General features: G+C 46.1%; 1 protein-coding gene across 8 annotated transcripts in view; it reads right to left on the bottom strand.

The window, feature by feature from the left end:
- Nucleotides 1-26797, bottom strand: part of UNC79 (unc-79 homolog, NALCN channel complex subunit) — a 147117-nt gene that overhangs the window by 102098 nt on the left and 18222 nt on the right. For all 8 annotated transcript variants that reach the window (XM_074956154.1, XM_074956155.1, XM_074956156.1 and 5 more), the window contains 11 exons: nt 25057-25149; nt 22946-23001; nt 22079-22208; nt 19876-19940; nt 14077-14165; nt 12912-12952; nt 9444-9472; nt 7807-8036; nt 7272-7443; nt 2153-2383; nt 505-695 (listed from right to left, as the gene is read on the bottom strand). In XM_074956154.1, coding sequence (XP_074812255.1) covers nt 505-695; nt 2153-2383; nt 7272-7443; nt 7807-8036; nt 9444-9472; nt 12912-12952; nt 14077-14165; nt 19876-19940; nt 22079-22208; nt 22946-23001; nt 25057-25149 — 1327 coding nt within the window. The remainder of the gene's footprint in view (nt 1-504; nt 696-2152; nt 2384-7271; nt 7444-7806; nt 8037-9443; nt 9473-12911; nt 12953-14076; nt 14166-19875; nt 19941-22078; nt 22209-22945; nt 23002-25056; nt 25150-26797) is intronic.

Below are 26797 nucleotides of genomic sequence, written 5' to 3'. Positions count from 1 at the left end.
TGGGACTCTGAGAGCACACACCCTGGCTTCTCCTTTACTCCAGAGGAGAAGTAATTTGCTCAACCAGTAGCAGACTACTCCGCTTCTGTGCTAGCTCAGCTGTGCTGGGTAGCACGAGCCAGGGCTCTGCCCATTCCCCACTCCTGCATACCCACTCCAGACCCACCTGTAAGGGAGAAGTAGCACTTCGCTGGAGGCTGCTCTCTCTATTGTGCCGGAACCAACTGGACGTGTTGTCCGCTCAGGGCAAAGGTCAATCTAGCCCTACTTTTGGACCATGATACAGATCCAATGATACTGTGGAACTTTGGATCAAATGTTCCAGTTAAGGTCCAACTTTAATTTATTAATGACTCAGCTGCATCTAGTCACTGTCTCTTCTATTGCATATAAACAAAGCAGTTCTGAAAGCCATTTTTATTCAACGTCACCAATTTCTTGTGCTAAAACCCTTGTTGATTAATATACTCACCACTGTTACAGCTCAAGTACCTGTTTACCTACCTTAGTACTTCCCTGAACTCTTTCAGTTGATTATCAGGCACTTCTGTTCTAATGGCTTCCAGCCATTCTGGCATAATACATTCCCACACAGGCTGGTTTATTACATTGTATGGAATCAGGCAGAGGATGCGATTCAGACCTTCCTTTAATTGTGTCACAGTGCTACAGGATTTGTCCCAGTATCCACCAACCTGAGGGCATTTCCAGGAATAGTGTTTATTAGCTATTATAATTCTTGCATTTGTTATTTGTGTAGCATCATATATTTGCATGGCACCTTACAGACATTAAATCATGATGATTGATCAATAGTAAAGTTCTGTGGATATTTCAGATTCAGCTATGGGAACTGCTTTTTTTTTTCCCCCATATGATCCAGGGGAAACTGAAGTGCAGCTGAAGATTTAAATGCAGTTCTCCCTGTCTGGCCCAATGACTACTTAAGTATTTATCCATAGTAGAGAAAGACTTTGTAGTCCAGTGATTAGGGTAGCAAGCTGGAAGGTAGAAGACACCAGGTCCAGGCCACTTTCATTATTTATCCAAACTTCAACAGGAGAGAGTGAGGGAGCCCCACACCAGAATACCCCATAGCTCAGTTGATAGAGCCTTCTTCTGGGTGGTGGGAGACCCCACTTCAAATCCCTTCTCCCCCACTGGCAGAGATGGGGAATTGAACCTGGGTCTCCCACATCACAAGTGAGTGCACTAACCACTGGGCTAAAAGTTACAGGGCGGGTAGTGGTACCACCAACAATAATGGTATAGGTGCCTAATTTCAGGAGTGCTCACAGCTGAGAACTGCAAGCAGAGATAGGTGCCTATTTCTGACAGTAGGATAGGGCTTAGCACACGCCTGTCTTGTTGGCACCTCCCATTGGCTAGCTGGCTTCCTGCCTAGCATGCTGGGGGCTTTTGTTTTATTTAATTCTAAGGTGCCTGCCTCTGCACATTCATTGTATAGGAGTTTAGGTGCCTAACTCAAGCATTGTGTATCGCAGTGATTTTCTAGGTGCTTAAAAGTTAGGCATTCTGACACTCAACATAACCACGCCTAACTTGTTTTCTGAATCCAGCTCTCTGGAGATAAGGAAGAGGCCCAGGGAAAGGCGGCAAGGTACAGGAGGGAACCACAGCTTGACTGGTGTTTAGAGGTCCCTGAGCTGGAACCTGGAGTAGAGGGTGGGCTCAGGTTCCCCATTAGCTACTGAGGGAGTGGCACCTGGGGCAGTGAATGGGAGGACTGCCTAAAACTGCTGGTGAGCAGGGACTTTGGTACACAACCCCGGAAGGGAGGAACGTTGAATGACCTGGCTGGAGGGCCATCATGAAGAGACAGCAGCAGCTCCTGGAGTGAGAGAAGGATTGCAGACCAAGAGCAAGAGACAGAGATGGAATGCAACCACAAGAAGGGCCCTTGGCTATGTTAAGCTAATCCCCAGATGGCCAGGAGGAGGCACCATCCTGCAGTGAGTAGAGCACCCTGTCTCAGAGAGTTAGGTGTCTAACTACCCTTATGGATCTGGGCCTGTATGCCTTGATCTGATGGCAGAATTTGTTCCTTAAAGTTTCTGAATATACCACAGTAAGACTTCAAGCGTTATGGCTTTTAGAGAATCTTTAGACAAAATACAGAAAATATTCTTACCCTGGCAAACTCCATTGGCTTAGGAAGTAGGCACATAACCATGACATCAAATCGAACGTCACAAACGGTCTTCAGCCACTTGGTGACAAACTGAGGTTTGAGTTTTTCCACCAGGCTACCAACTTCATCATCCATCATATAAGCTGTGGAATGAAACCATTGGAAGACCATACTAACCAGGCGAGCTAAGCTCTCTGTGGGAGTATTCTCACTGGGAGTACAAAGGCTCACCTGGAAGACAGCAAAAACAAACCTAATTTTCCATTTATCCCAAGATACTGTGGTAACTGCTGGTGGGGAGGGGACTGTACCATTTTCTATAAGTTTCTTCATCTTCTCTGAGATTCCACTCTGCATCTTGATAATGGGGTAATGGAGCTACTTGCTTCTCAGTATTTGAATGACTACAGCTCAGGTGTGTATTAACTGAAAAGCATTATCATCTGACAGTCTCTTTGAAATGAATTGCTGATCTCTGTCCAGTTCCTAATGGAAAAGTGTTCCCTTGATGCTAACTGGCACCATTGCTGTCAGTCTCTGCAGAGGCCTAGGTTTGCATAGGCGTTCAGTAAAATCATTGATTTTTCACTCTACCATCAAGAGATGTTCCCTCAAGGTCAGGGATGAGGCACATTGACAGAAGAGAGCAGGGAGTTTGTATTGCTATTGCCTATATGCTACACCTCCTGTGAATATAAAGCGGCCTTCAGCTTTCAGAGAAAACTGTTTTAAGCACCATAGATGGACACAACTCGATACAAAACAAGATTGGAATCTCTGCCCCAAAGTGCTTACGCTCGAAGTTTAAACAAGGAGATATTAGGAGGGTGAAGACAGTAAGGTCACATCGTCATTTGAGTCAGTAGTGCAAACACCTTCAGAGTTAGGGGGCCTCTCAGACCTGCCAACATTTGTAAACAGAAAGCCGAAGGGTCTCATTTACATATATTTCCATAAATGTCTCTGCCCTCCTACACCATACATTAACACCACACCCCAGGGCCCCAGCTCCCCCTCCCCTTTCCTCAGCCTTCTGGAAGAGGCCTTGTAAATGGGTGCTGGCCCTTTAAGGCCCGAGGAGGTAGTCACCCCATCCCATGTGTCCTGGGAAGCAAATGAAGCAGTTACTGGGGGAGAGGAAGATGGTCCCAGGGAGTAGTTAGTGTTGGAGACAGAGATAGTACAGGACCATCCCAGACCAGTGCTCCTTTAAGGGCCTGAGACTAGGAGCCTTGTAGAATGGCTGGGGCAAGACTCCTTGTAGCCCCAGCCAGCACAGAAGGGTTTGGGGTTCTTAGACCCACATGGGGGAGGCCCAGAGTGTAATTAGTTGACTGAGAGGCTCCAAGCCCAGTCAAAGGGACAGGCTGATGCCACACAGCTGCTGAGGGGGAAGAGCTCAACTGGGACACAGCTCCAGGAAGGAAGGCAGTGAGATCCCTGAACCAGAGGAGAGAGTTTACAGGCCAGGGAAGCCAGGACTGGCAACAGTCCCAAAGAGGACTGTGACACCCTAAACCTGAGGGGTGAGCAGAAAGGGGTCATTTAGGGATCTGGATGCTACTTAATAAGTTAGACTCCAGAAGAGGGGGAATATGGTTTCAAAGACCTTGTTGTGACTGGATTATTCTGGGAACTCAGTGGGAAACTGAGGCAGGGTACCTGCAGGGCCACCCAGATCATGTGGAGGTGCCCTGGGACAGCACCTGTCTATAGGCCTCAGTAGGTGGCCCTCCTCTCCTGCTGTCCCCCAATCTCTAGACTTTGGGGGGCTGCCAAGGGCAATCACTACATCCCCGCAATTCAGAGAGAGAGAGAGAGAGAGAGAGCGCGCACCCCAGGATCAATCATCGGGCTGGGAGACACTCTTTCTACCCTCACCCAGCAGGTCCCAGCCCTGCTTAAACTCTGGGCCCTGCCAGTTCCCACCCTGCAGGCTTGGGGCATATCTACTTCTTGGGCAGGGCTTCCCTACCCACCCTAGGGAGACACTTCTCACCATCAAACCCCTTTGGAGCTACTCCCAGGCCAGCAGGACTCAGCTTGTGAGCACGGCAAGGCGGGTGAAGGACTCTGTGCCATCCCTGCCCTCCCCTCTGGTCCCCATGTGCTCTCTCTGGATTGGCTGGTGAACAGTGACCCCCCTTGATGGCCCCCTGAAGACTAGAGATTGGAAAGGGCAGCTGGGCACCCTTTGAAGCCAGGAGGGGAGGGCAGCCCATCAGGGCCCCTCCCAGAAGACTCGGACGTAAGAGGGGAAGCTGGTACCCCAGGGTTTGGTATTAGGGACAGAGGGTCAGAGACATGGGGGGGATCAGGTGGGGGAATCACAGGGAGGTCAGTGGTACATGGTGGATTGGGGGTAAATGGGGAGGATGAAGGCAGCAGAGGAATATGGGGAAGCTGGGAAGTGGTTAAAAATACATGGGAGATAGGGCGTATGGGGAGCTGCAGAGCTGGCAGGGGGAAGCTGCATCCCAGCATGCTCAGAGATCAAAGGCCTGGGGGGTTCACCAGAGCTCAGCCCTTTTGTTTACCCAGCTGGGAGGCCAGGGGCAACCTCTGCCTGCTACACAGGCTGATGGAATGAGCTGTCCATTTAGCCTATGCAGCAGCTCTGGGTTCTCCTTCCCCAAGAGGTGGGTAAATGGGAAAGGACAGCCAATCAGAAGGGATTTCCTGGTACCTATGAGTTTTCCTCTAGCTGAGTCTGAAAACCCAGAGAGTTAGTAGAAGTGGATTCTCCTTTCACACCCATTTTACAAGCAATATATTCATTTGATTCAATGAAGTTACTCCTGTTTTTCATCAGAGTCAGTGGAAGATGAATCAGGCCCCACAGGGATTTTTAAATTTCTTTTGTTCTATATAAAGCATATATTTCAAGACTGTAGTTTATCAATGCCCTTGAAGAACTGGACTCAGAGGTACAGAGGGTGGAGGCATGGTGGCCCAAGTCTTGAATGGGGACCAGACATAACAGGGCTGCATGAAAAAAAGGCACAGAGGCAGGTGTGGCATGAGGAAAGAGGGTACTCAGACACACGGCTGGGACTAAAGGAGACAAAAGCAGAGCGTCCTTAGGCAACTTCTTACAGCCACATACAACAGGGCTGAGTGGAACCACCAACACACCACCTTGGTTCTCTCCTCCAGAAGGAGCTCTGAGGCAGGAAGATTTACTCCATACTCTACAAATAGTTTGCAGATAAAATAGGTTAAACTACTGGTTAAAATGCCTAAAGCAGAAGTTCTCAAACTGTGGACCACAGACAGGAGGCTGGTTACATGGTGCTGTCGCCTCATCCTTATTTCCACACTAAAAGACACTTAAATCACATTAAATATTTGCTTAATGTTACTTTTCCATATGGGCAATTGCTGTGGTTGTCACAGTGATGTTATGCAGTCCAAATGGGAAGGGAGAAGGCCTACATGATTGCAAACAAGAAGGGAGTTGTCCACAACATAATTTCTGTTTTAAGATGTGGTTCTGGCTATGGAAAATTTTGATCGCTCCTCAAGGAACAAGGAAAGAGCTTTTGGCTAAGTGTGTACTGGTGGTATAGGCCCAGATGGTAGAGATGTATGAAACTGAGGGTATGTCTACACTGCAACTGGTAGCAGGCTTCCCAGCGTGGGTAGACCCACGGCTACTTGGCTATTTTTAGTGCACTAGCTGAAGCAGAGCTAGCATATGTCCATCTACCCACATGGGAAGCATACTCCCAGCTGCTGTGCAGACATACCCTAAGTGGTTACAGCAGCTAATACAAGCCTTTCCATCAGCTTTAGTCAATGTGGATTTGTACCTCCCGAGTTTCATTCTGAATTGCAGGTTTTAATCAAACCAAAATTCAGAGTGAAACTCAATCAAAATCTGTTTCACCTGGTTTCAGACTTAAAAAAAAAAAAAAAAAATCTTTAAAGCACAAATGCCCCTTACTTTGATCCAGATACACTAGGCTTTGGGGGGGTTCATCAGCACAGATTCAAGCAAACAGTGCATGAACCGTCACAAACCTTGAATTAACATGGGCTGAATTTCAAATTTGTAATAAACAAAACTCTCTAGTGGATGAGTTTAATATGGACTGCGAGGGTGTGTTGCAAACATTCACAGAGTCTTATTTGGCAGAAGCAGGGCAGAGGCTGGAAAGCATCTTTTCAAGACTGAAATAGATTTAAAAGTGAGTGGGGATGGTGAAGAAGAAAAAGACAATTAATTTGGGAAATGTGTAGTGGCAAGACATCAAGCAATGGAGAAGTAATGAAAAACAAATTAAAATTAAATGGTATCTAAAATGATATGTATCTTGTGCTTCCGCACTCTGGTGTACGCAGAAGTGCTCCTGTTACGTTTGTCACTAAAACTACTACTGAATTTCTGGAAACTAAACTTAAGGAAAAACCTTCTTACACAAGGAGAAGAGAATGTGAACAGTGCTGGGAGCACCTCAATAATAACTTCTGTGTCTGAAACAGAAGAAAGGAGCAGACTGTTGAAAGCAGAAAGAGTGAAAACAGATTTCTTCTAGAAAGACAAACTCCTCTTGTTAGCCAGTCATGCAAATCATGAGAAAAGAACTAACAAGCCTAAAGTATTTGCTTATTATAAAGATAACAAATCTGTGGTGCGGCATCCTTCGTAATGAAAGGAGCAATAATACCATAGTAACAAATTCATTGTCTAGGATGTGTCAGCAGAAACACAAAAGTTCTTGAAGACAGTGGAAAGCACCAAAGACTGAACTCTTATAAACTAGTTATGCACATTAGAAAAAAAAACAATGAATACCTTTGCCTTTACCTAGAAATAGTGTAAAACATATCCGTGTAGAACAGTTACAAAGATACGGTATGTAACATCATATAGAGGTGCACTTGTAATCCAATGATTACAGCAAGTAACTCAGTCAGGGAATCTGGATTCTCCTCCCAGCTCTGCTATGTGACCTTAGAGCTTGTCTGTATTATAAAAATGGCACCAATTTAACTAGATCAATCCTTTCCTGGTAAATGACTGAATTAAGCTAAATGAATTTAAGAGTGAGGTCAATGATAGGACAGATGACTCTACAGAAAGAGGGGAGAGGGAGAAACAGCAAGCAACTCTTACCAAGAACCAGATTCCAAACTGGCTCAGGATGCGCTGGTCATGCTTGTCATCATCTTTGTTATCAAAGTCAGTGTTGTCCAAGGAATGATGGGAAGAGGAGAGGCCCATCTGCCTCCTGCGGTTGAGTTCATACTCTCTCTGCTCAGCATGGAACTCTGCTTCTTTCAGCAAGCTGCAAAACAAGGGGAATGTGGCCCGTACTGCAGCCTTCCTACACTGGAAGAAGGTAGCTGGTCAGTGACTATTACAAGTTAAAGCACTAGATTTCATTCATCTCCCTGTGCACAGTGTCCTTGAAGGGTAAAAAATATAATGAAATAAGATAAAGTTCCAGCTTTCAAGGCCAAATTTTGCCACTCAGACACATGTGTACAAGTCCCTTGGCCGGATTCTCATCTTTGCTACACCAGGATGATTTCAGTGCAGTCACTCTAGTCTCTAGTTTACGCTGGTGAAACTAGGATCACAACCTGGCCCTGGGATTTGCAAGTACAAGTGTGAGGGTCAGGATCTGTGTGTTTGTTTGCCTCATTACCTGATCACAGCTTCCACAGTACAAACTAGTTCCTCAGCCCCACACTCCCGCGTATTGATTGGGGGAGGAGATGTCTGATAGAGGTGGGTCTCTGCTGCTGCCCCAACTTCACTGCTGTGATGGTTCGAATGGCATCTTTTGCAGTAGCGCACCGGCCTGTTTCCATGACGGCCACAGCAGCCTGCTGAGAAACAGGTGACGACAGCCCTTCTGACATGTGAGCTACAGTTCTGGAAACAAACAGATTTTATCATGCCACATGTGGCAGTAAGTGGAACTGAAAACAAGAATGAAAATCAACATAACAGAGCTAGCTAATATGTTGGCATTTTTTAAAATTCACTAGCGATGGGTCCAAAACATACCCCTGGAGCCAAGCATTACTAAACTTCAAGCAAAGATACATGTAGACCTAGACCTGAATGTCATGGATAGTCTCCTTTCTCTGGAATGGGCCAAATCAACGCCTCAGACAACAACCTCAACTTTCTGGCTTGGGCCAATCTCTAAAGGTAATAATAGCATCTAATTTTCAGTTAAACCTGTACCCAATTTATTTCTAAGCCCACCCATCCGATTCAGAGCAGTGTGATTCTCAGAAGCAAACTAGAAATACAGAAAGGAAAAGGAGTTCACTTTGTTGAATATTTAATACTTGTGTCCTGCAAAATTCTCTCACTCCCTAGTTACACATAACAGGGCCAGATCCTTAGCTGGTTTAAATCCATGTAGCTTCATTGATTTCATTGGAGATATGCCAATTTACACCAACTCATTAGGGGTAACTTTCAAAATTTCTGAAATATAAACTGACTTCCACTGAGCTATGCCAATCTATACCAGCTGAGATTTTGGCTCGATGTATAAGCTTTCTCTAGCACGAGACCTTGAACATGTCTATCCATATTTATTAAATTATTATTAAGAAAATTTTGCTAGTATGTTTTGCAAGCAGATTGGTTTCTCAGTACTCTGTGTAGGGTCCAGAGTAACAGCCGTGTTAGTCTGTATTCGCAAAAAGAAAAGGAGTACTTGTGGCACCTTAGAGACTAACCAATTTATTTGAGCATGAGCTTTCGTGAGCTACAGCTCACTTCATCAGATGAAGTGAGCTGTAGCTCACGAAAGCTCATGCTCAAATAAATTGGTTAGTCTCTAAGGTGCCACAAGTACTCCTTTTCTTTTTGTGTAGGGTCCGATACTGAAGACTGAGTTGGTCTTTACTTAAGCAAAAAATCCACTGACTATAATGGGAGTTGTGCCTAATAAGGACTAATTCAGTACTTCAGTATTGTGGCCCAGAATACATAAAATGCTTGGATTTTAAATTAGTAGTTCATACTCTCCTCTTTATAAGTAGTATTATACACAGACTGGTAAAATCAATTGCACAATAAGACTGCTTTGTTAAGCTATCATTTTAATGGAAACACCTGAAAATCAAAAGTCAAATGGCAGCAATTCTGAGCCAAAACAAATCTCACTGATAAATCACCTTCATTTCCCCTTAACAAATGTGGCAATGGATACATAATGAAAAAACTTCAGATGGCAAAAAATATACCACACAGTAATGGGATGAAGTTATGCACAAACACACCAAATCATGCCCCATCACAGAAACAACTTAGTCTTACCTTCTTCTGACATATAGCAGAAATTTCAGCTGTAAGGGGAAGGTATACAAAATATCAACACAGTACTAACACTTTTCTCCTTTACCACGGCAACCATGGGAGAAACAAGTTTTTTAAAAAAGAGCCTCCAGGGTTTGACTTGACTTTCTAAACATTATCCTTTTCCTCCAGCTATATGGTAGGTTTCCCTACTTGTATCTGGAACACATCAGATAATTGATGTCAACTGTACCCAGCCAATGTGCCGAATTCTAGTAAAAATTCCAGTGAAATTAATGGAAGCTTTGTCTGCCAAGGGACTGCAAAGTCAGGGCCTGTAATTTGAAGGAAAGTTCTTCATAATACTCCAATGAGAGACTGCTGAATTGGAATTAATTTGCAAACTGGACACCATTAAATTAGGCTTGAATAAAGATTGGGAGTGGATGTGTCATTACACAAAGTAAAACTATTTCCCCGTGTTTTTTTCCCCCCCTCTACTGTTCCTCACACGTTCTTGTCAACTGCTGGAAATGGCCCACCTTGATTATCACTACAAAAGCTTTTTTTTTTTTCCTTTTTTTCTCCTGCTGGTAATAGCTCACCTTACCTGATCACTCTCATTAGTGTGTTTGGTAACATCCATTGTTTCATGTTCTCGGTGTATATAAAATCCCCCTACTGTATTTTCCACTGCATGCATCCGATGAAGTGAGCTGTAGCTCAAGAAAGCTTACGCTCAAATAAATTTGTTAGTCTCTAAAGTGCCACAAGTACTCCTTTTCTTTTTATAATTACATTCACTTTCTATACTAGCAGAATTTAAATCAGTGCCTCTTTCTCTCAACCAGCAAATCATAACAAACACCTGGGTACAAGGGCTGATAAAATGCAGACCACTGAAATCTAAATGTGAGCCACAACTGCCTCTCTCTCCTGCATAGATGTGTCATCCCACACAGACTACATGTCACCGAATGCAATACTTCAGCCCCAGTGCCAGGCTGCTTGGGTCAAGTTAGGTCGCTGCATGCTGTAAACTATAGGGTATGCAAGAGAGATGCAAGCTGGTAGGTCCTGAAGTAGGCAAAGCAAGGAATGCTCATGCATGCCAACTCTTGTGAATTGATGGCGATAGTTGCAATTTCTGAGTAAAATTAAGCCTCACTCATGGTCTTGCAAGAGAACTCTCAAAGTCAGGGAGTTGATGAGTCATTACACTAACTAAAAAGAAAAGGAGTACTAGTGGCACCTTAGAGACTAACCAATTTATTTGAGCATAAGCTTTCGTGAGCTACAGCTCACTTCATCTGATGCATTCAGTGGAAAAAAACTAAAAACTATTTCCCCATGCTAATTTTCCCCCTACTGTTACTCACACCTTCTTGTCAACTGTTTGAAATGGGCCATCCTGATTATCACTACAACAGTTTTTTTTAATCCTGCTGATAATAGCCCACCTTAATTGATTGGTCTCGTTAAGAGTTGGTATGGCAACCCCCATTTTTTCATGTTCTCTGTATATATATCTTCCTACTGTACTTTCCACTGCATGCACCCGATGAAGTGGGTTTTAGCCCACGAAAGCTTATGCTCAAATAAATTTGTTAGTCTCTAAGGTGCCACAAGTACTCCTGTTCTTTCTGCTGATACAGACTAACATGGCTACCACTCCGAAACAAGATTTGTTTTTCTCAGCCATGGCACAAATCAGGTGTGTCCAGTTAAACAGGAGATACCCCATCCTAAACAAAGGAAGGTGTTTTCTCCATAGGTCAGTTTATTCCAAAGTACTTTGAAAGACAATGAGAATTCATTTAAATATCAGGTAAGCAGAGGTATCAAATTAACAAGAGACAGCTGGCTGGCTACACCCCAGCAGGGCAGAGAAAGTTCATCTGATAAAAGGGGAGGAGGGCCAAACCTCAAATAAGCATGAACTGAAAAAAATCCTGACATTTGAGAGTTCTAAAAGCGAGGCTTAATTTTAAATCCTGTCAGCTGCCCCAGGCATGGCCAGGGCTCCAGCTGTCAGCCCTGGGCTGCTGGTGCCCTGCCAGAAGTGGAAGAGGGGACCCCACTGCAGTCCCCCAGGTCTGGGGAGGGTGAAGAACCTTAAGAAGCAGAGGTGAGGCTGCCGGAGGGGGGGCTGAAGTGAGGAGGGTGAGGGCTGATGGTGGGTTCTGAGCAGATGGGGTGAGTGCTGGGAGGGTGAACTGAGGGCAGTCAAGGTGGATGGGGTAGGGGGCTGAACTGCTGGGGTGGTGATGACGGGGGCTGGGAGATGAACTGAGGGGGAGCTGAACTGAAGAGGTTTGGGTGGGGAGAGAACTGATGGGGGACTGGGATACAGGATTAATTGCTGGGCAGGAGAAGGGCAGATGTGGGGGTGAGAGCTCCTGCAGCAGGGGCCATAAATCACCTTATCCATTACATGTGGGAGAGCGGGCAACACTGTTACATGCACACCTCCTGGGAATGAACAAGGGAGTTCAGAAATCAAGAGACTGGCCTAAAAAACACAATATAATCTTTTTTTTAAATGTCATGATTTTGGGGCCAATGATTTTTGGGATCCGACTCATGATTTTTGATCTCTTGAAGCTGGCAATACTGACTGCTGCACTGGAGAGAAGGGATCAAATGGCACCCACCCAGCGCCACCCTTCCCCCAGCATGCCTCTGCACCCAGAACTGTGCAGGGAGACCATCCCACACTGAGGGCATTGGGACCTACGTAGTGACTCCCATCCCCTCACCATGTGGGCTTGGGAGAAGACAGAAAGAAGGCAGGAGCCAGCCAGAGAGTGCAGCTGGTGGGAGCAGAAGCAGCCAAAGAAGTGTCCTTTGGATGTCTGGGCATTCAGAGAACTTTCTAGTTTTGTCTGGACCTTCTCTGCCCTGTGCTGACTGGCTGTTTGCTCCACCCCCTCCTCCTCCCTCTCCTTCACATTCTCTTCACCTCAGCTTCACTCCACACCTGCACCTCTTCCCCTCTTCTCCCCTGCCCCACCCACACTTTCCCTTCCCTTTTCTTTCCATTTAGCTAATCCCCTCCTAAGTAAATCCACACGCACCCCAAATGGCAGAATTAACATGTTTGCTGCCCTTAGAGTGTTCATTCTGCTTGTGTGTTCTACCCCTTCCCTCAGCCTATCTGTCAGTCTTGTCTATTTAGATTGGATGCTCTTCAGGGCAGGGACCATCTGCTAGTCTGTGTTTGTACAGCACCTAGGATAATGGGGCCTCACTCTTGGTTTGCCCTTCTGGACTACCATAATAAACATGATTAATAACAATAATGACTAGCTAATGTTTGCACACTACTCTGAAGATGCTAAGGAGCATTTAAGTGTAAACAATTATTATTTTCTAGGATTCTGTGTGGTTTTCTTGGAGGTATAATACCTTAGATAACAGAGAAAAATAAACAAACTTATGATTGTAGAGTCACAATTACTTGTTATTCATCCTTAAAGTAAATCTTACCTTGTGGCAGGAGAACATCAACCAACCATTCACTGTGGTCCCTAAAATAATTCAAATATTTAATTAACATCCCTTTTTATTTTATTTTTGCACAAAAGAAACATCAGTGACCTACACTGTTCTGAAAAAGCTTTTCTGTAAATAGCACATAATAAATAGTGGGCTGTTTTAAATCAGTTCTCTTTGTTATGCCCTATTGATTGCAAATTACCACTGTGCTGATATCTGTCCATGTTCAAGGCTTTCAGATATTACTTTGAAGATATTAATTTAGCAATTTAGAAAACACAATGTGTTCTGTATATACTGAGATTAAAAACTGATGGTGAACAGTGTTAGACAAACATGAAAAAAGGAAAAGTACCTGTTCCATACACTGTATATCTGTTTAGAAGCCATGGCTGCAATTAAATTTGATTACTTTTCCCGGCAGCTTTAAATCAAGGATGACTTCAAAACCAAGGTGACTTCTGTGAAATTTAATTACTTTTCCCTGCAGCTGCTATGATACAGTGGTGTCTGTTAAACAAGGGCCAAAAATAAATATACACAGCTTCTGAACTAAGCAGAACTTCGTTCATTTGCACTAATAATTGGGAGACACATTGCAAATTAGTGGATTTTGTAAATTAACAAGTTTCCAAACAAAACTTAAAATGTGAGGATAATTCATGTCCGAATGTATTTCTGCATGTACTTCACAAGTGTGATCTAGTTTTAACTCCTTATGCAGCTGCTTCATGGTATGCACTAGAGAATGTTCTGAAGTACATTTTCCATAAAAGTAATGATGTCTCAGCAAGGGAGACCTCACTACAGTGCTCTTAATGGTAAGGAGAGAGGAGAGACATTGTTCTTGTGCAAAAAGGGTGTGGATTCATAACTTAAAATCATAATTCACAAATCTTATCTTTAAGACTCACTAACGTGAAAACTAAAAGCAAATGCTGTTCGCTTTGGGCCGGACTCTGCTACAATTACTCGTACCAGGTAGCACCTTACTTTACAGGTGGGTCCCTTAACTTCAGTTGGATTATTTGTGGAGTAAGATTCTATTCAACATGATTGAGGGTGTTAGAATCTGGAGCTGTAAACTCATTGTATGCGGCTGTTTTTAACCGACTATTTGTGATCCTCGTTCATCTCTGAGTCTTAGTCTACCCACCCTGCAATCCTCTGGCTGCATTCTTCACACAGATAAAGCGGGGGTGGCTTATCACCCAGAGCCACAGACAAGGAAGGTTCTATGCACATCTGAAACACACAGGAAGAACAGAATGAACTTCTCTCTCCACGAAAGTGCTCTGGTTTCATAACAATCCAAGGGACCAATGCTACAAGGTAATGAGCATCCACTGGCGTCCGTGCTTGTGGAAGGCATTTTTCATCTTGCAGGAGGCACTCAGCACCTGCCAGTGTTGTGTCCCAAATGGTTTCCGCCAAAAACAAGCTCAAAACAGGGAACCAGTCTATGTAAAAGGAGAGCAGTGTCAGTCCTGTTTTCTGCATTCTTGCTTTAAATGGGCCTATGGGAGTAACACAGGTGTGTCTTTGTTACATTACTATAACTAAACACATGTATTATATTCCATGGTCATTGCAGTGCTTTAAGGGCTTGGCTACACCTGTGAGTTAGAGCGCACTAAAGCAGCCCCGGGCGCCCTAGCTTACTACCCATCCACACTGGCAAGGCACGTAGAGCGCTCTGACTCCATGGCTACAGCGCTGCTGGTACTCCACCTCGGTGAGAAGATTAACGCTTGTTGCGCCTTGGCTGAAACGCCCGGGCGTCAGTGTGAACGAGGTGTTGCATTATTGCGCTCTGATCAGCCTCTGGAAATGTCCCATAATCCCCTTAAGTCAAGGGCCACTCTTGTCATTGTTTTGAACTCGCTGTAGAAATGCGGATATGCCCTTTGAAAGCTCCGTTTCTGACAGCCGACTGCTTATCTGCTCTGAGACAAAGCAACCATTACTGTGCAATGCTGTGTGTGAGAGAGGGAGACAGGGGGACGGGGAGTCTGCTGCTGTCTGAAATTAGAAGACAGCATGCTGACATGCTCTCAGCCCCCCCCAAAACCCACTCTCTCTCCCCCCACAACACACTCCCTATCCCCCCCATTTGAAAAGCATGTTGCAGTCACTTGCGTGCTGGGATAGCTACCACAATGCACTGCTCTCTGTGGCCGTTGCAAGAGCTGCTAATGTGGCCACGCCAGTGCGCTTATAGCAGTCAGTGTGGACAGATTGTAGCGCTTTCCCTACTGCACTCTACGAAGGCTGGTTTAACTCAAAGCGCTCTACATCTGCAAGTGTAGCCATGCCCTAAGAGGCAGAATCTCATACAGGAGAATTTGGCTCAATATTTTTAGGCCAAGCTAAGGTAGAATTCCAGATCTTTCAATCTCAGTGGTGTCACTTGTAACACCTATACACTGCAAGTATACACACAACATGGCTCTTGGCTATACAGCACATATGTGATAACAGAGAGAGAACCCAGGAGCTCCGGCTCTCAAAATGCAGGCCTCTGTCACCAGAGCTAAAAGAATAACTCCATTATCTTCCACTAGTGGTGAGGCTTTTATCCCCTTTGTGGGTTAGCCATTAGATGGCAACATGATCACATATTTGAGCAGATGCATTACACTATTTAAGTACTTGGAAGCAGGACAGTCGTAGGTCTGGACATGGACACTGTGACAGGTTGATCTTTCCCTTACGGGTAGTGGTACCTAGAGGTCAGCCCACCCCAATCACATGGCATGGTCCTGTGATGGGGTGTCCATCCCACACAAGGACTGAAGGGGGTAAGGTGGACCAGTTAAGCGCCTAGACTGCACCTGAAGGAGAAATCAGGGAGTAAGTACTAATTAGGGACGAGGTTCAGAGGAACAGGAATGGGGGTGCTGTATAAAGCCCAGTAGCTGAGAGAAGAAGGGGGCAGCAGAGAGCGAGGCTGCAGTCACTCTCGGGGTGAGGGAAGGAAAGGTAGGAAGCAGCCCAGGGATACAGTAGTAATGTTTAGGACTGTACAGACCTTGACTGTTTGCTTCAGGGTCCCTGGGCTGGAACCCAGTGTAGAGGGTGGGCCTGGGTTTCCCTACCAACCACTGTGGAAGTGGCACTATTAAGGGGCAGTGAAAGAGAAGACTGCCTGGGACAGTGGGTCCTAAGAGACTTTCCCCCTGGAACGGGAAAACTACAGTGACCTGGCCAGAGGGCCAAGCCTCAAAGCGGGAGCATTTGAGTCCCGAGAGAACAAGATTGAGAGGCGGACAGAGCGCAACTGCAGGAAGGAGCATCGGCCTGGCACAGCTAATCCCTAGATGTGGCCAGAAGGAGGCGCTCCAGTGGTGAGTAGACCATCCTTGTGACAGGCCCCCTTTAAGATTTTTTTGGGGGGGGGGGGTGGGGTGATATAGAAAGATCAAGGAGATACTGGGGACAGAGGAAATGGTCCAGGGAATAAGTAGTGTTTGGGAGGAATCACATTACTGTCTCTTTAAAGGCCCAGGACCAGGATCTTTGCAGAGTGAGTGGGACAAGACTCCCCTCTCCCCCAGCCAATTGGGATGAGCTTTAAGAAGGGGACCATCTTATATGCTGCTTCCCCTCTCCTAGCAAGGCCGATATCACTAGGAGAAGGCTCATGTGCTGGATGAGGAAAAGTGCCCAGCTGAAGGTGAAGCTGGCTAAGACCTGTAACTGGCCTAAATCACAACTCCCAGCTCCACAGACGAGAGCTGGGGGAACTCCTGTCCCGAGGAGCGAATTAACTACCTAAACAACAGCCCCAGGTCCTTGCAGGAGAGTTAGAGAGATTCCTGTTCAGTGCCAGATTAAAAAGAGTTTTGGGGCCCTGTGCACTACGGAAATTGGTGGTTCACCCCCATCCCTCTTCCCCCCCGTCCTCATTAAACTAGAGCAGGTGATATACAAGATAATCACCGCTCTAGGCAAAACTTCATTTTGCTGCCGTGCTCCAACCCGCTAGAGCAGAGGTTCTCAAGCAAGGAGGTGCACCCCCCTGGACTTTTGGGGGGAGGGGTGGAGGTACAGCAAGCCTTCTGCTCGTCCAGTGATTATTGTAAAAGTGGGGGGCCGAGCTCCAGGTCACAGGACCACTCACTCCAGTATGACCCAGCTTCCCTGTGGCATGACAGCAGTTGCTGGACCAAATTTGAGTATAATTGCAACCTGGCACACAGGGTCACAGCACCAATCAAGTGTGGGATTTGTGTGTGTTGGGGGATGGGGGGTGTTGTTTTGTGTTCTGGTAGGTCCTGTGCAAGTTCACCAAGGGCACATTGGTTAATCTGGGCCCACTCCTGTCTGAAACAGGAACATGCTAATGGCTAGAATTACCGCCCCAGTTTCAAGAGGAAGGCTGGGGGGACACTCTAGATGTGGGAAACCAGAAGGGAAACCAAAAGGACAGTTTGGAGTATAGCCCGGGGAGTGCCAGAGAGGCTGTAGAGCCACAGAGGACAGAGGTCTCTGTAACACACCAGTGAGAAGCCACCCAGGAAACCAGACCCTCTGGAGGAGAGGACCACAAAATGTGAACTAGAGGAACGGTCTACAGGAGCAGTGTGTTAGGAAGCACACCAGGGAAACAGTAAAAGGTTGAAAGAAATTGACATCAACCACTTTATACAGGGTTCTTAGCCTGGAACCCAGAAAATGGCCAGGCCTAGGCTCCCTACCAAACCCATCAGGAGGGTTTACTAAGGCCTTGAGCAAGTGGGCCACACTCAAAGAGCTCAATGACTGTATGCCCCTCATCTAAGGTGACTGGCCTGCTGAAGCACTGGACTCTTTAGCACCCTGAAAGGGGGAAAGGACATCCAGCCAGAGGGCTAGGGTTATGACAAAGGACCGATAAGCAGGCTAGATGGTGAGGGGGTCCATCAGAGTAGGATGTAAACTGAAGCAGCCTTGCTGTGTCACCCAGTTTCATCACAAGGGGGCAGTGAAGACAAAAGGCAATCGCTAACAGACATCATAATATCACTTCTAAATGAAATTAAAACAATTTCTTAATCTAGCCAAGAGCTTGATCTTGCTGCGAATGACAGGGTATATTATTCTTTGGATGTAACTTCCGTCCTCTTTATTAATAAGAGTTTGGGGGCATGTATCAAAGAGAGAATAGGCCTCAGTTCATATATCTCTACATAGCTCTGATCTTCATTCTACAAAAAGTAGTTCAGATGAAAGTCCATTCGAGACTCCTAAGCATTAAGCATTTTCATGTACAAACCTTAGAACTGTAAATCTCACGAAGAGTTATTCTCCCCACTGAATGGCTGGAGTCTTCAGGTTACAATGCAACACCTACCTGTTATCTTTCTCTGGTGATGGGAGGACCTAACTGGGGGTGACTGGGAAGGGCTGGATGAGGGGCTGGAGTTGGAATATGCTGGGTGGGAAATGTTGGGAGCTCTGAAGTCAAGCGTGAACATCTTTTTTTTTTGCAATTATAATATACTGGGAGCCCAGTTTGCTGGGAGGGAGAGATCTGTCAAGTGTCATTTTGATCAGTTTAATTGTTTTAATGTTTATACAGTGCCTGGAACATAGGTTAGGTCTATAAATAAATAGTTTTACTACAGGCAGTGTGCACCAGAGTTGGACTCAGTAAATGTGGATTCTATTCCTGACTCTCCTACTGCCCATTGAATGACCCTGGGGTCTGAACGACTTAACCTCTCTGTGATTCCTGTTTCCTGTAAAACGGGGATGATGCTATTTATCGCCTTTCTAAAGCACTTTGGAGAATATAATAAGTAATATTTTTGAGAAAACATAACACTGGGGTAGCCAGAGACCACTCCAGAGATTTTCCATGTGGATAGGGTTGCCAACTTTTTAATCGCACAAAACTGAATACCCCTGCCCTGCCCCCTGCCCCTGCCCTGCCCCTTCTCTGAGGCCCTGCCACTGCTTGTCCATCTCCCCTACCTCCGTCGCTCACTCTCCCTCACCCTCACTCACTTTCACCGGGCTGGGGGTTGGGGTGCAGGAGATGTGGGGTGCAGGCTCTGGGAGGGAGTTTGGGTGTGTGAGGGGACTTCGTTCTGGGGCAGAGGGTTGGGATGCGGGAGGAGCTGCGCGGTCCTGGTGGCACTTACCATGGGTCCCAGGAAGTGGCCACCAGGTCCCTGCAACCCCTAGATACATGGGCAGCCGAGGTGGCTCTGTGCCCTGCCCTCACACCTTCAGGCACCGCCCCCACAGCTCCCATTGGTCATGGTTCCTGGCCAATGGGAGCTGCAGAGCCGGCCCTTGGGGGAGTGAGGGGGGGCAGCACATCAAGCCTGCCTGGCCTCTCATGCACCTAGGGACTGCAGGGACCTGGTGGCTGCTTCCAGGAGTTGCACAGAGCTAGGGCAGGCAGGGAGTCTGCCTTAGCCCTGGGCCCCTGCTGTGCCGCCGACCGGACTTTTAACATCCCGGTTGGCGATGCCGACTGGAGCCGCCAGGGTCCCTTTTCAACCAGGTGTTCTGGTCGAAAACAGGACACTTGGCAACCCTATATGTGGCCCGCAACCATCCTTATATTTAATATGGGGACATAGCTCATGGAGGCTCCAGGATGAAATACTCCATCTTCATCTGAGCAGCCAGGCTGCATAGGCCATCTACATCAAGATGTATTCTTAGGACCTTTAGTTTCCACAGGCCATGCTGCCATCTTAGTTCCTGTATCTGATCTTATGGAAGTCAATGGGAGTTCTGCAACTGACTTCAGTAGAAGGCAAAGCAGGCCATTAAAGATACGGGTAACTGCAAGCAATTTCCATGCCAAACTCAGCCCTTGGTTACATACAAGTCTTACCGACTTCAGTGTGTGACCAGAGACAAAATGGGTCCCTAGCTTCAACCCATGGGCTTACAGAAATTTTACAGTAAAGCCCTCAACTGGGCAAAGTTCTGGTCCTGTGGAAATGACTGTTACCTTCACAGCTGGTTTGTTAATTGCATTATGGCATTCAATGTGCTGGCAGTGGATGGGATTCCAGGCTGCAAAACCAAAACACAGCTGATTAACAAACAAATATTATTCATAGGTACCATTTATGCTAGTGCCCAGAGGCCCCAATCCAGACTGGGCCTCATTGTGCTATCTGCTGTACAAATAAAAAGGAAGACATGACCCCTGCCGCAGGATGCATACTAGTAACAACAACAATTTATAACATGCCTGTCTGGATTAGGAGGTGGACTGTATTCCCACACAAGGGTATAAGGCGGGAGTAAGGAACCCTCCCCAGCAGCCCTTTCATTTCTTTCATGTTACCCAGACTTTGGATTAGTTTATGACTACCTCCAGTGAGCATAGAGGAGTAGCCTGGAAATTGTGGCCCCCTAAAGCACATTTCTTTCGCTGAGCTGTTCCGAGGCCAGCTCAGCAACACGCTATCCCTTACTAAGGGCTGTGTCCTCAATGCTCAGATTTTGTCACACATTCCAGCCCTCTAGTCTAGGGAATTTGTGCCCTGCCTAGTGGGGAACCCCCTCTGATCAGCTGTCTTCCCCACTCGCCTACCTCCTGGGGCTGAGCAACCAATCAGAACTGCTACAGGAAAAGCACTCACCACCACCCCATACCAAACCAAAACTGTTCTGACAGGAGGGGAGGGGGAAGGAGGGAACTAAGCAGACCACTGCTCAGGGCAACTCCATCCCATCCTCTGAGCAATGTGAGGGACAGGACAGCATGAGTGTTCCTCCGCAGCCCCTCGAGCTGCCCCCTGCCCACAACTGGAAAGGGGAGAGGGTACCCTGCTGCAGTCCCCCAGGCCTGAGAATGGGGGGTGAAGAACCCATGAAGAGCAGAGAGGAAGCTGTGGGGCTGAACTGAGAGGAGTGGGGTCAGAATTAATTGCTGGCAGGGAACAGGCAAATGTTGGGGCGAGAGCTCCTGTAGCGGGAGCCAAAAATCACTTTACCCAATAAATGTGGAATCGTTTGCAACACTGTCATGCACACGCTGGGGATGGGCGGGAGCAGTTCAAAAACCAGAAGACAGACCAAAAACCACAGAATATTTTAATTTTAGAAAGCCTATGATTTTGGGGGACAATCTCATGATTTGTTGGGGTCCAAATCATTATTTTTGCTCTCTTGAGGGTGACAATACTATGGCCCAGACAAGCTAGCACTAAATGAGCCGCACAACAATTTAAAATATAATAATACAATGAACAAGATCAGAAACCAGCAATATACAAAGCAGAGCGACGTTTAAATCCCAATAATCTGACTTCATTAAAAAGGGGAAGGGAATGCTACATAGGAGGTGACAGAAATCAAATATTAGAGGTGCATTCCAGTGGCATAATTTGGATTCAGATCCAAGTTCACATTCTGAATGTCCCAAAGTTCAGGGTTATTTGAGTGTGGGGTTCTGGTGCCAGCCCAACTGTACTCCAAATGGAAAAAAAATCCAAAAGGACAACACAATACAGTATTGAAAATATGATTCTTCAAAGCAGAGAGATGGGGTTAAGGCCAACAAGCAGCAAAAGGAAGTTCCCCACCTTAAGAACCACCCCAGCAGAAGCACAATCCCCTACCAATATAAGATGCAAAAACTGCACAGAGGAAGGTGAGAGTGAGACCTTGTGCCATCCACCTACTCAACTTCGTCTCTCTCTTCCTGCTTTCCCACATCCTTCTTTCCAGTCCTGGGACCTTTCCTACTGAGCTCTGTTTTGCACCTGACTCCAGTGACAGTAATAGCTAGAAGAGGAGTCATAGCAACGGCAGCAGCTATAAGAAATGAGGCATCACTAGCATCCAACTGACAGTAGAAAGGGACATGGAAAGGATTCCTTCTGGGACCTACAGGGTACATTTATATCCCGGTTCAGGACTTTTCACTGTTGGTTTATGGGGAGAGAGTTATCCAGTTAGTGTTGGGACTGACACACTGTATTTATTGGATCTGATCCAGCTTCTACTACCCATAACTACTACCAATTATCATCACCTTTTGAAAGCACACTGAAATAGACATTGCTTATACTTAATATATCTACCTATAGAATATTGTAGTTAAGATCACTCTGACAAGAGTTAACAGCTAACACTAGTACACACCAGACCACCTCATTTATTGTATTTATTTGGGTTTATACAAACATTTTTGCACTTACCTGTGTACTGCAGTCCTCTGTACTCACTTATTGCCCCTGGCGGTTTTAAATTGGGCCAATAGTGGAATAGCATTTGTACTGCTGGAGGTTTTACTTGAGAAGGACCATAAGCTATTACATACAGCAAGTCCTAAGGAAAAACATGTGTAGCTGTTTAGTTTGCATGGTGACAAAACACTACTCATTTCATAACATTACTTGATGTATGTTTTCAAATGTGCATACACACATAAAAATTGTACACACTTTACACCCTGCCCACCACCTTTTGCAAACTCTTTGGGCGAGATTAGATGGCAACTCTACTGGTGTGTTTGTAAAGCACCTAGCATAATGAATATGTGATTTTGACTGGGGCCTCCAGATGCTACCACAATGCATATAATATATAATATATAATAACTTCAAGCAAGTTAAGCCTTCTGTCTAGATACAGACCAAAAAGGTGGAGTTTGAATCCATAACTGGATTCAGATTTGGTTCAGGCTAAGGATAAGAATCCAGACTTGAGGTTGAATAGGGACTAAATTACCTCTGGCCTCAATGATACTACACACAAACCGTCCTCAAAAATTCAGTCCAATATGAACTAGTAAGATCTCTTGCTCTTACAAGATTTTTCCCAACTTGAGCCACATTTAAGCAGGATTCAGAAAACGGGCCCTGATCTGAAGAGATGGAACAGCATCTATAAATTCCAATTCTGAGCAACCAACAGCTGCTTACCCCAAATTCAGCAAGAGGATCACATACGGAGATCACGACTTCTGACTTTCTGGCTCAAAGTGACTACAGTTTTCAAACCATCTGGTTTTCATTATTGTAAACAACAGTGTCTATGTAAGGTATATTTGGTCACAAACTTACTTTCCATACTTCTTGCTTATATTTCATGAGGCATTCCAGTAACTGACAATGATACACTGAGAGAGAAAAGACCATATAAGCATGACACTGAAATGGAAACTCAAGTTCAAGAAATGGCTTGTGTCCCATTTAGTTTAGTTTATTGAATCTACATTCTGTTTAATTCAGTGTTTATAAAGTAAACAATTTGCTAAGGGCTCTTCATCCTGGGGTTAGAGTAGATAATTGAGAGTCCGAAATTAAATGTCAGTAGTTTGTTGATGCTGAGGAATGCAGTAAATGATGAGAATTACTAGTGTACCAAATTTTGGCACTTACTCTTTACACAGAGATGGAGTAGTTCCCCTTGCCTCCATCTGATTTATCTGCCTATTCACTTAGACCTTGTTTTTATGGCGGTATGTGAATATATAATGCCAAATTCAGCTCTGGTGTAACAGTGTTGTGGCTAGAGCAGGGATCTGGGAGTCAAAAAGCAAAATACTTCATACAAAAATCTCATTCATATTTAAAATTTGTCATATAAATAGCTTATTTCTAGGTCGTGGCCTACTTTTATTCAGCTTTGGTTAATTAGGTTTGTATTGTGGGAGACTTCTTCACATGCTCATGGTACAGATGGCCCAGTGCATTTCAATATCTACACAACTTAATAAATAAATAGAATAGGAGAGAGTTGTTTATGGCAAAGAGAGTCAATTCCTATGGGTCAAATGTTGTCTTCACTTGACAGTAGTGTGACCTCACTAACTTCACTGGGGCTGTGCCAATGTTAGAGAGCGCAGATTTTGTCTTCAAGTGCTTTTTAATTACAATTAAATTAATTACAGTTTATTTTGGAGCCTGTAGACAGCTGTCTTGCTAAAAAAGTGACAACAATTGTGATTCTAGCAGTATAAGAGTCCAGTATATGAGACAATAAAACAGATCCTATCTACCTGACAGTGGTTAGTAATTCCCTGTTCCCGCCCAATGGGAGCTGCGGGGGGCGGTGCCTGGAGGCGCACCCAGGGCAACACACAGACCCCTGTGCCTCCCCTCCCCCAGGTTCCAGCCACTTGCCGGAGCAGCGCAGGGGCAGGGCAGGCAGGCAGCCTGCCCTGCCCCATTGCGCGCCAGGCTGGAGCCCACCCCCCCAAACCCCTCCTGCAGCCGAATCCCCTGCCACACCCCAAACCCCTCCGCACCCCAACCCCCTGCTCTGAGCCCCCTGCTGCACCCCAACCCCCTGCCCTGAGCCCCATGCCGCACCCCGCACGGGAATGGGGGCAGGGAAGGGGTGGGAAGAGGCGGGGGCCTCATGGAAGGGGTGGAGTGGGGGCGGGGTGCCAGCGATGCGGCCCTCGGGCCAATGTACTAATCCTCATGTGGCCCTCGTGATCATTTGAGTTTGAGACCCCTGTGTTAGAATGTTCCATTTTCTGGTGTTAAGCTAAAATAAGCAGGACTGCTATAAAGTCTCAATTTCAAAATATTTCCATCGATAATAATCGAAATTTACAGATAGAGAGAGTAAGAAGAATGCTGCTTGAGAACTTATTAGGGTTGGATTTAAGAATATTTACTTTGTATGTTTTGACATGTGGTGACAATTTGTGTTTTAATGGTTATAAAGCTGTAGCTTTTTTCAGTCTCAACATCTACTGTCACTGAATATTTATTGTCTGATTCCTGACCCTGTTCTCTGACCCCCCCCCCAATACCCACAACTGTGAACATTTAAAATCAATAGAAATTAATAAAATATGCTTAAAACACATAATTTTGTACATCTGTGAAAATTTAATTTGATAAAAATAGGAAAAAATGCTTACAAATAACCGACATTATCCATCAGAATTATAAACAAATAAAATAAAAAAGGAATCTGGACAAGCCTAGTTGTCTGGAACATTGCTGCTTCAAATACCAGTCTCAGAAATGCCAAGTTTTAACTAAAAAGATTATTTTAAAATCCCATTTTGCAATACCAGCATGGAGAGGAAGAGCATTTCCAATTGTCTGAACTTCCAGTGAGCTGAGTTCTCAAACACTCTCTTTGACGTAATATTTCATGACTCATACCCTTGACAGAGAGATACAAACAATGGTGCATATTTATTTTTACATACCAGGATTTGATGTGTACTGCATTGCAATCATTAGCATTGAAGATGCAGACAGATTGACGTGTGCAGGCACTCCTTCTCTCCTCGAAGATCCCACTTAAAGGGAAGCAAAAAATATCTTCTAGCGTACAGCAAGAAAAATTAGAAAACAACTGCACCCAGTTTAGATTTTGACTGACGCAAATAAAATGCATAGGGCTGCATGTATTTTTTAAAAAAAAAACAACCGTGATGGGGTAAAAGCTCTCTGATGGCAAAAGAAAGACTATGTAGATGTGGTGTTTGCTCACAGGGTTTTAGCCCAGTTCCCCTGAATAGCAAGGTTTCTGTCTGACAGCTGTGCTAGCAAAACCCTGCTCCAGAACCGTGGTTCTCAAATTTTTCAGTCTGCAACCCACGAAATGGCCAAAATATCAGCTCACAACACACCATAGCCTACAGTCCTTTGCTGTTAGGATTTAGGTCCTTGTGGGAAACAATGGGAAGCTTGGGGAGCTACTGAGTGGGGCAACAGGGACAATGAGAGGAATGGTGTTGAGGAATGGTGGGTGGGGCTGGAGTGGAATAGCATGCTGGCTATTGTTGATCTATAGGAGGGGTCAGCAACCTTTTAGAAGTGGTGTGCCAAGTCTTCATTTATTCACTTTAATTTAAGGTTTCGCGTGCCAATAATACATTTTAACGTTTTTTAGAAGGTCTCTCTCTCTAAGTCTATATATTATATAACTAAACTATTGTTGTATGTAAACAAGGTTTTCAAAATGTTTAAGAAGCTTCATTTAAAATTAAATTAAAATGCTGATCTTACGCCGCCGGCCCGCTCAGCCTGTTGCCGGCAGTGGGCTGAGCAGGGCCAGCGGCCGGGACCACAGACTGGCAGTGGGCTGAGTGGCTCAGCCCGCTGCTGCTCAGCCCTCTGCCGGTCTGGGGTTCTGTCCGCCAGCACCTGCCAGCCAGGGTCCTGGCTGCCGGCCCCACTCAGCCCACTGCCAGTCTGGAGTCCCGGCCCTGTCCACATAGAGTAGGTACCCACCTTCTCCCTGGTTCTAGCCATTCTCTTCCTCTCTCTAATGCACTGAGATGAGGGTGGGAGTGTGCTGAGAACAGGGCTGGGGGTGAAGGAGCAGGCTGGGGGTTGGGGTGCAGGATCTGGCCAGGAGCTAGAATGAGGGAGGGGGCTCAGGGTAGGGGCAAGAGGTTTGGGTGTGGAGCACTTACCTGGGCAGCTCCCATTTGGTGCGAGGGGTGCAGGTGGGAATGTTGGGGGGCGGTGTGCAGGAGCTCCCGTTTGGTGCTCAGGGTGAGAGTGGGGATGTGGGGGATGCAAGAGTCAGGGCATGGGGTGTGGGGGGGCTGGGGATATGTGGGGGGTGCCGGAGTCAGGGCTGGGGTTGTGGGCAGAGGGCTGGGTGTGTGTGAGGAGGGTTCAGGGCAGAGGGCTGGGGGGTGTGGAAGGGTGCAGGGTCAGGGCAGAGGACTGGGGATGTGGGCTGGGGTTGTGGGGGTGCTCCCAGCCCCCTGCCCAGAGCAGCTCACAGCAGGGGGCTGGAGAGGATATGCCCTGATTCCACCCCCTTCCCAAGGTCCCTGGAGCAATGAGCGTGCTGCGGCTCCGCTTTTACCTCTCCCGCTCCCGCTCCGTAGCAAGGGCCGTCAGCTGATCGGCCGCAGAGAAGGAGAGGAGGAGGGGCAGGAACCCTGCACACTGGGGGAAGAGGCGGCGGGAGTGGGAAGCTTGCCTGCC

Source organism: Natator depressus, chromosome 6, assembly GCF_965152275.1.
Source record: "Natator depressus isolate rNatDep1 chromosome 6, rNatDep2.hap1, whole genome shotgun sequence".
In the NCBI taxonomy this organism is placed as follows: Eukaryota; Metazoa; Chordata; order Testudines; family Cheloniidae; genus Natator; species Natator depressus.
This window is presented reverse-complemented; position numbering and strand designations above follow the sequence as displayed.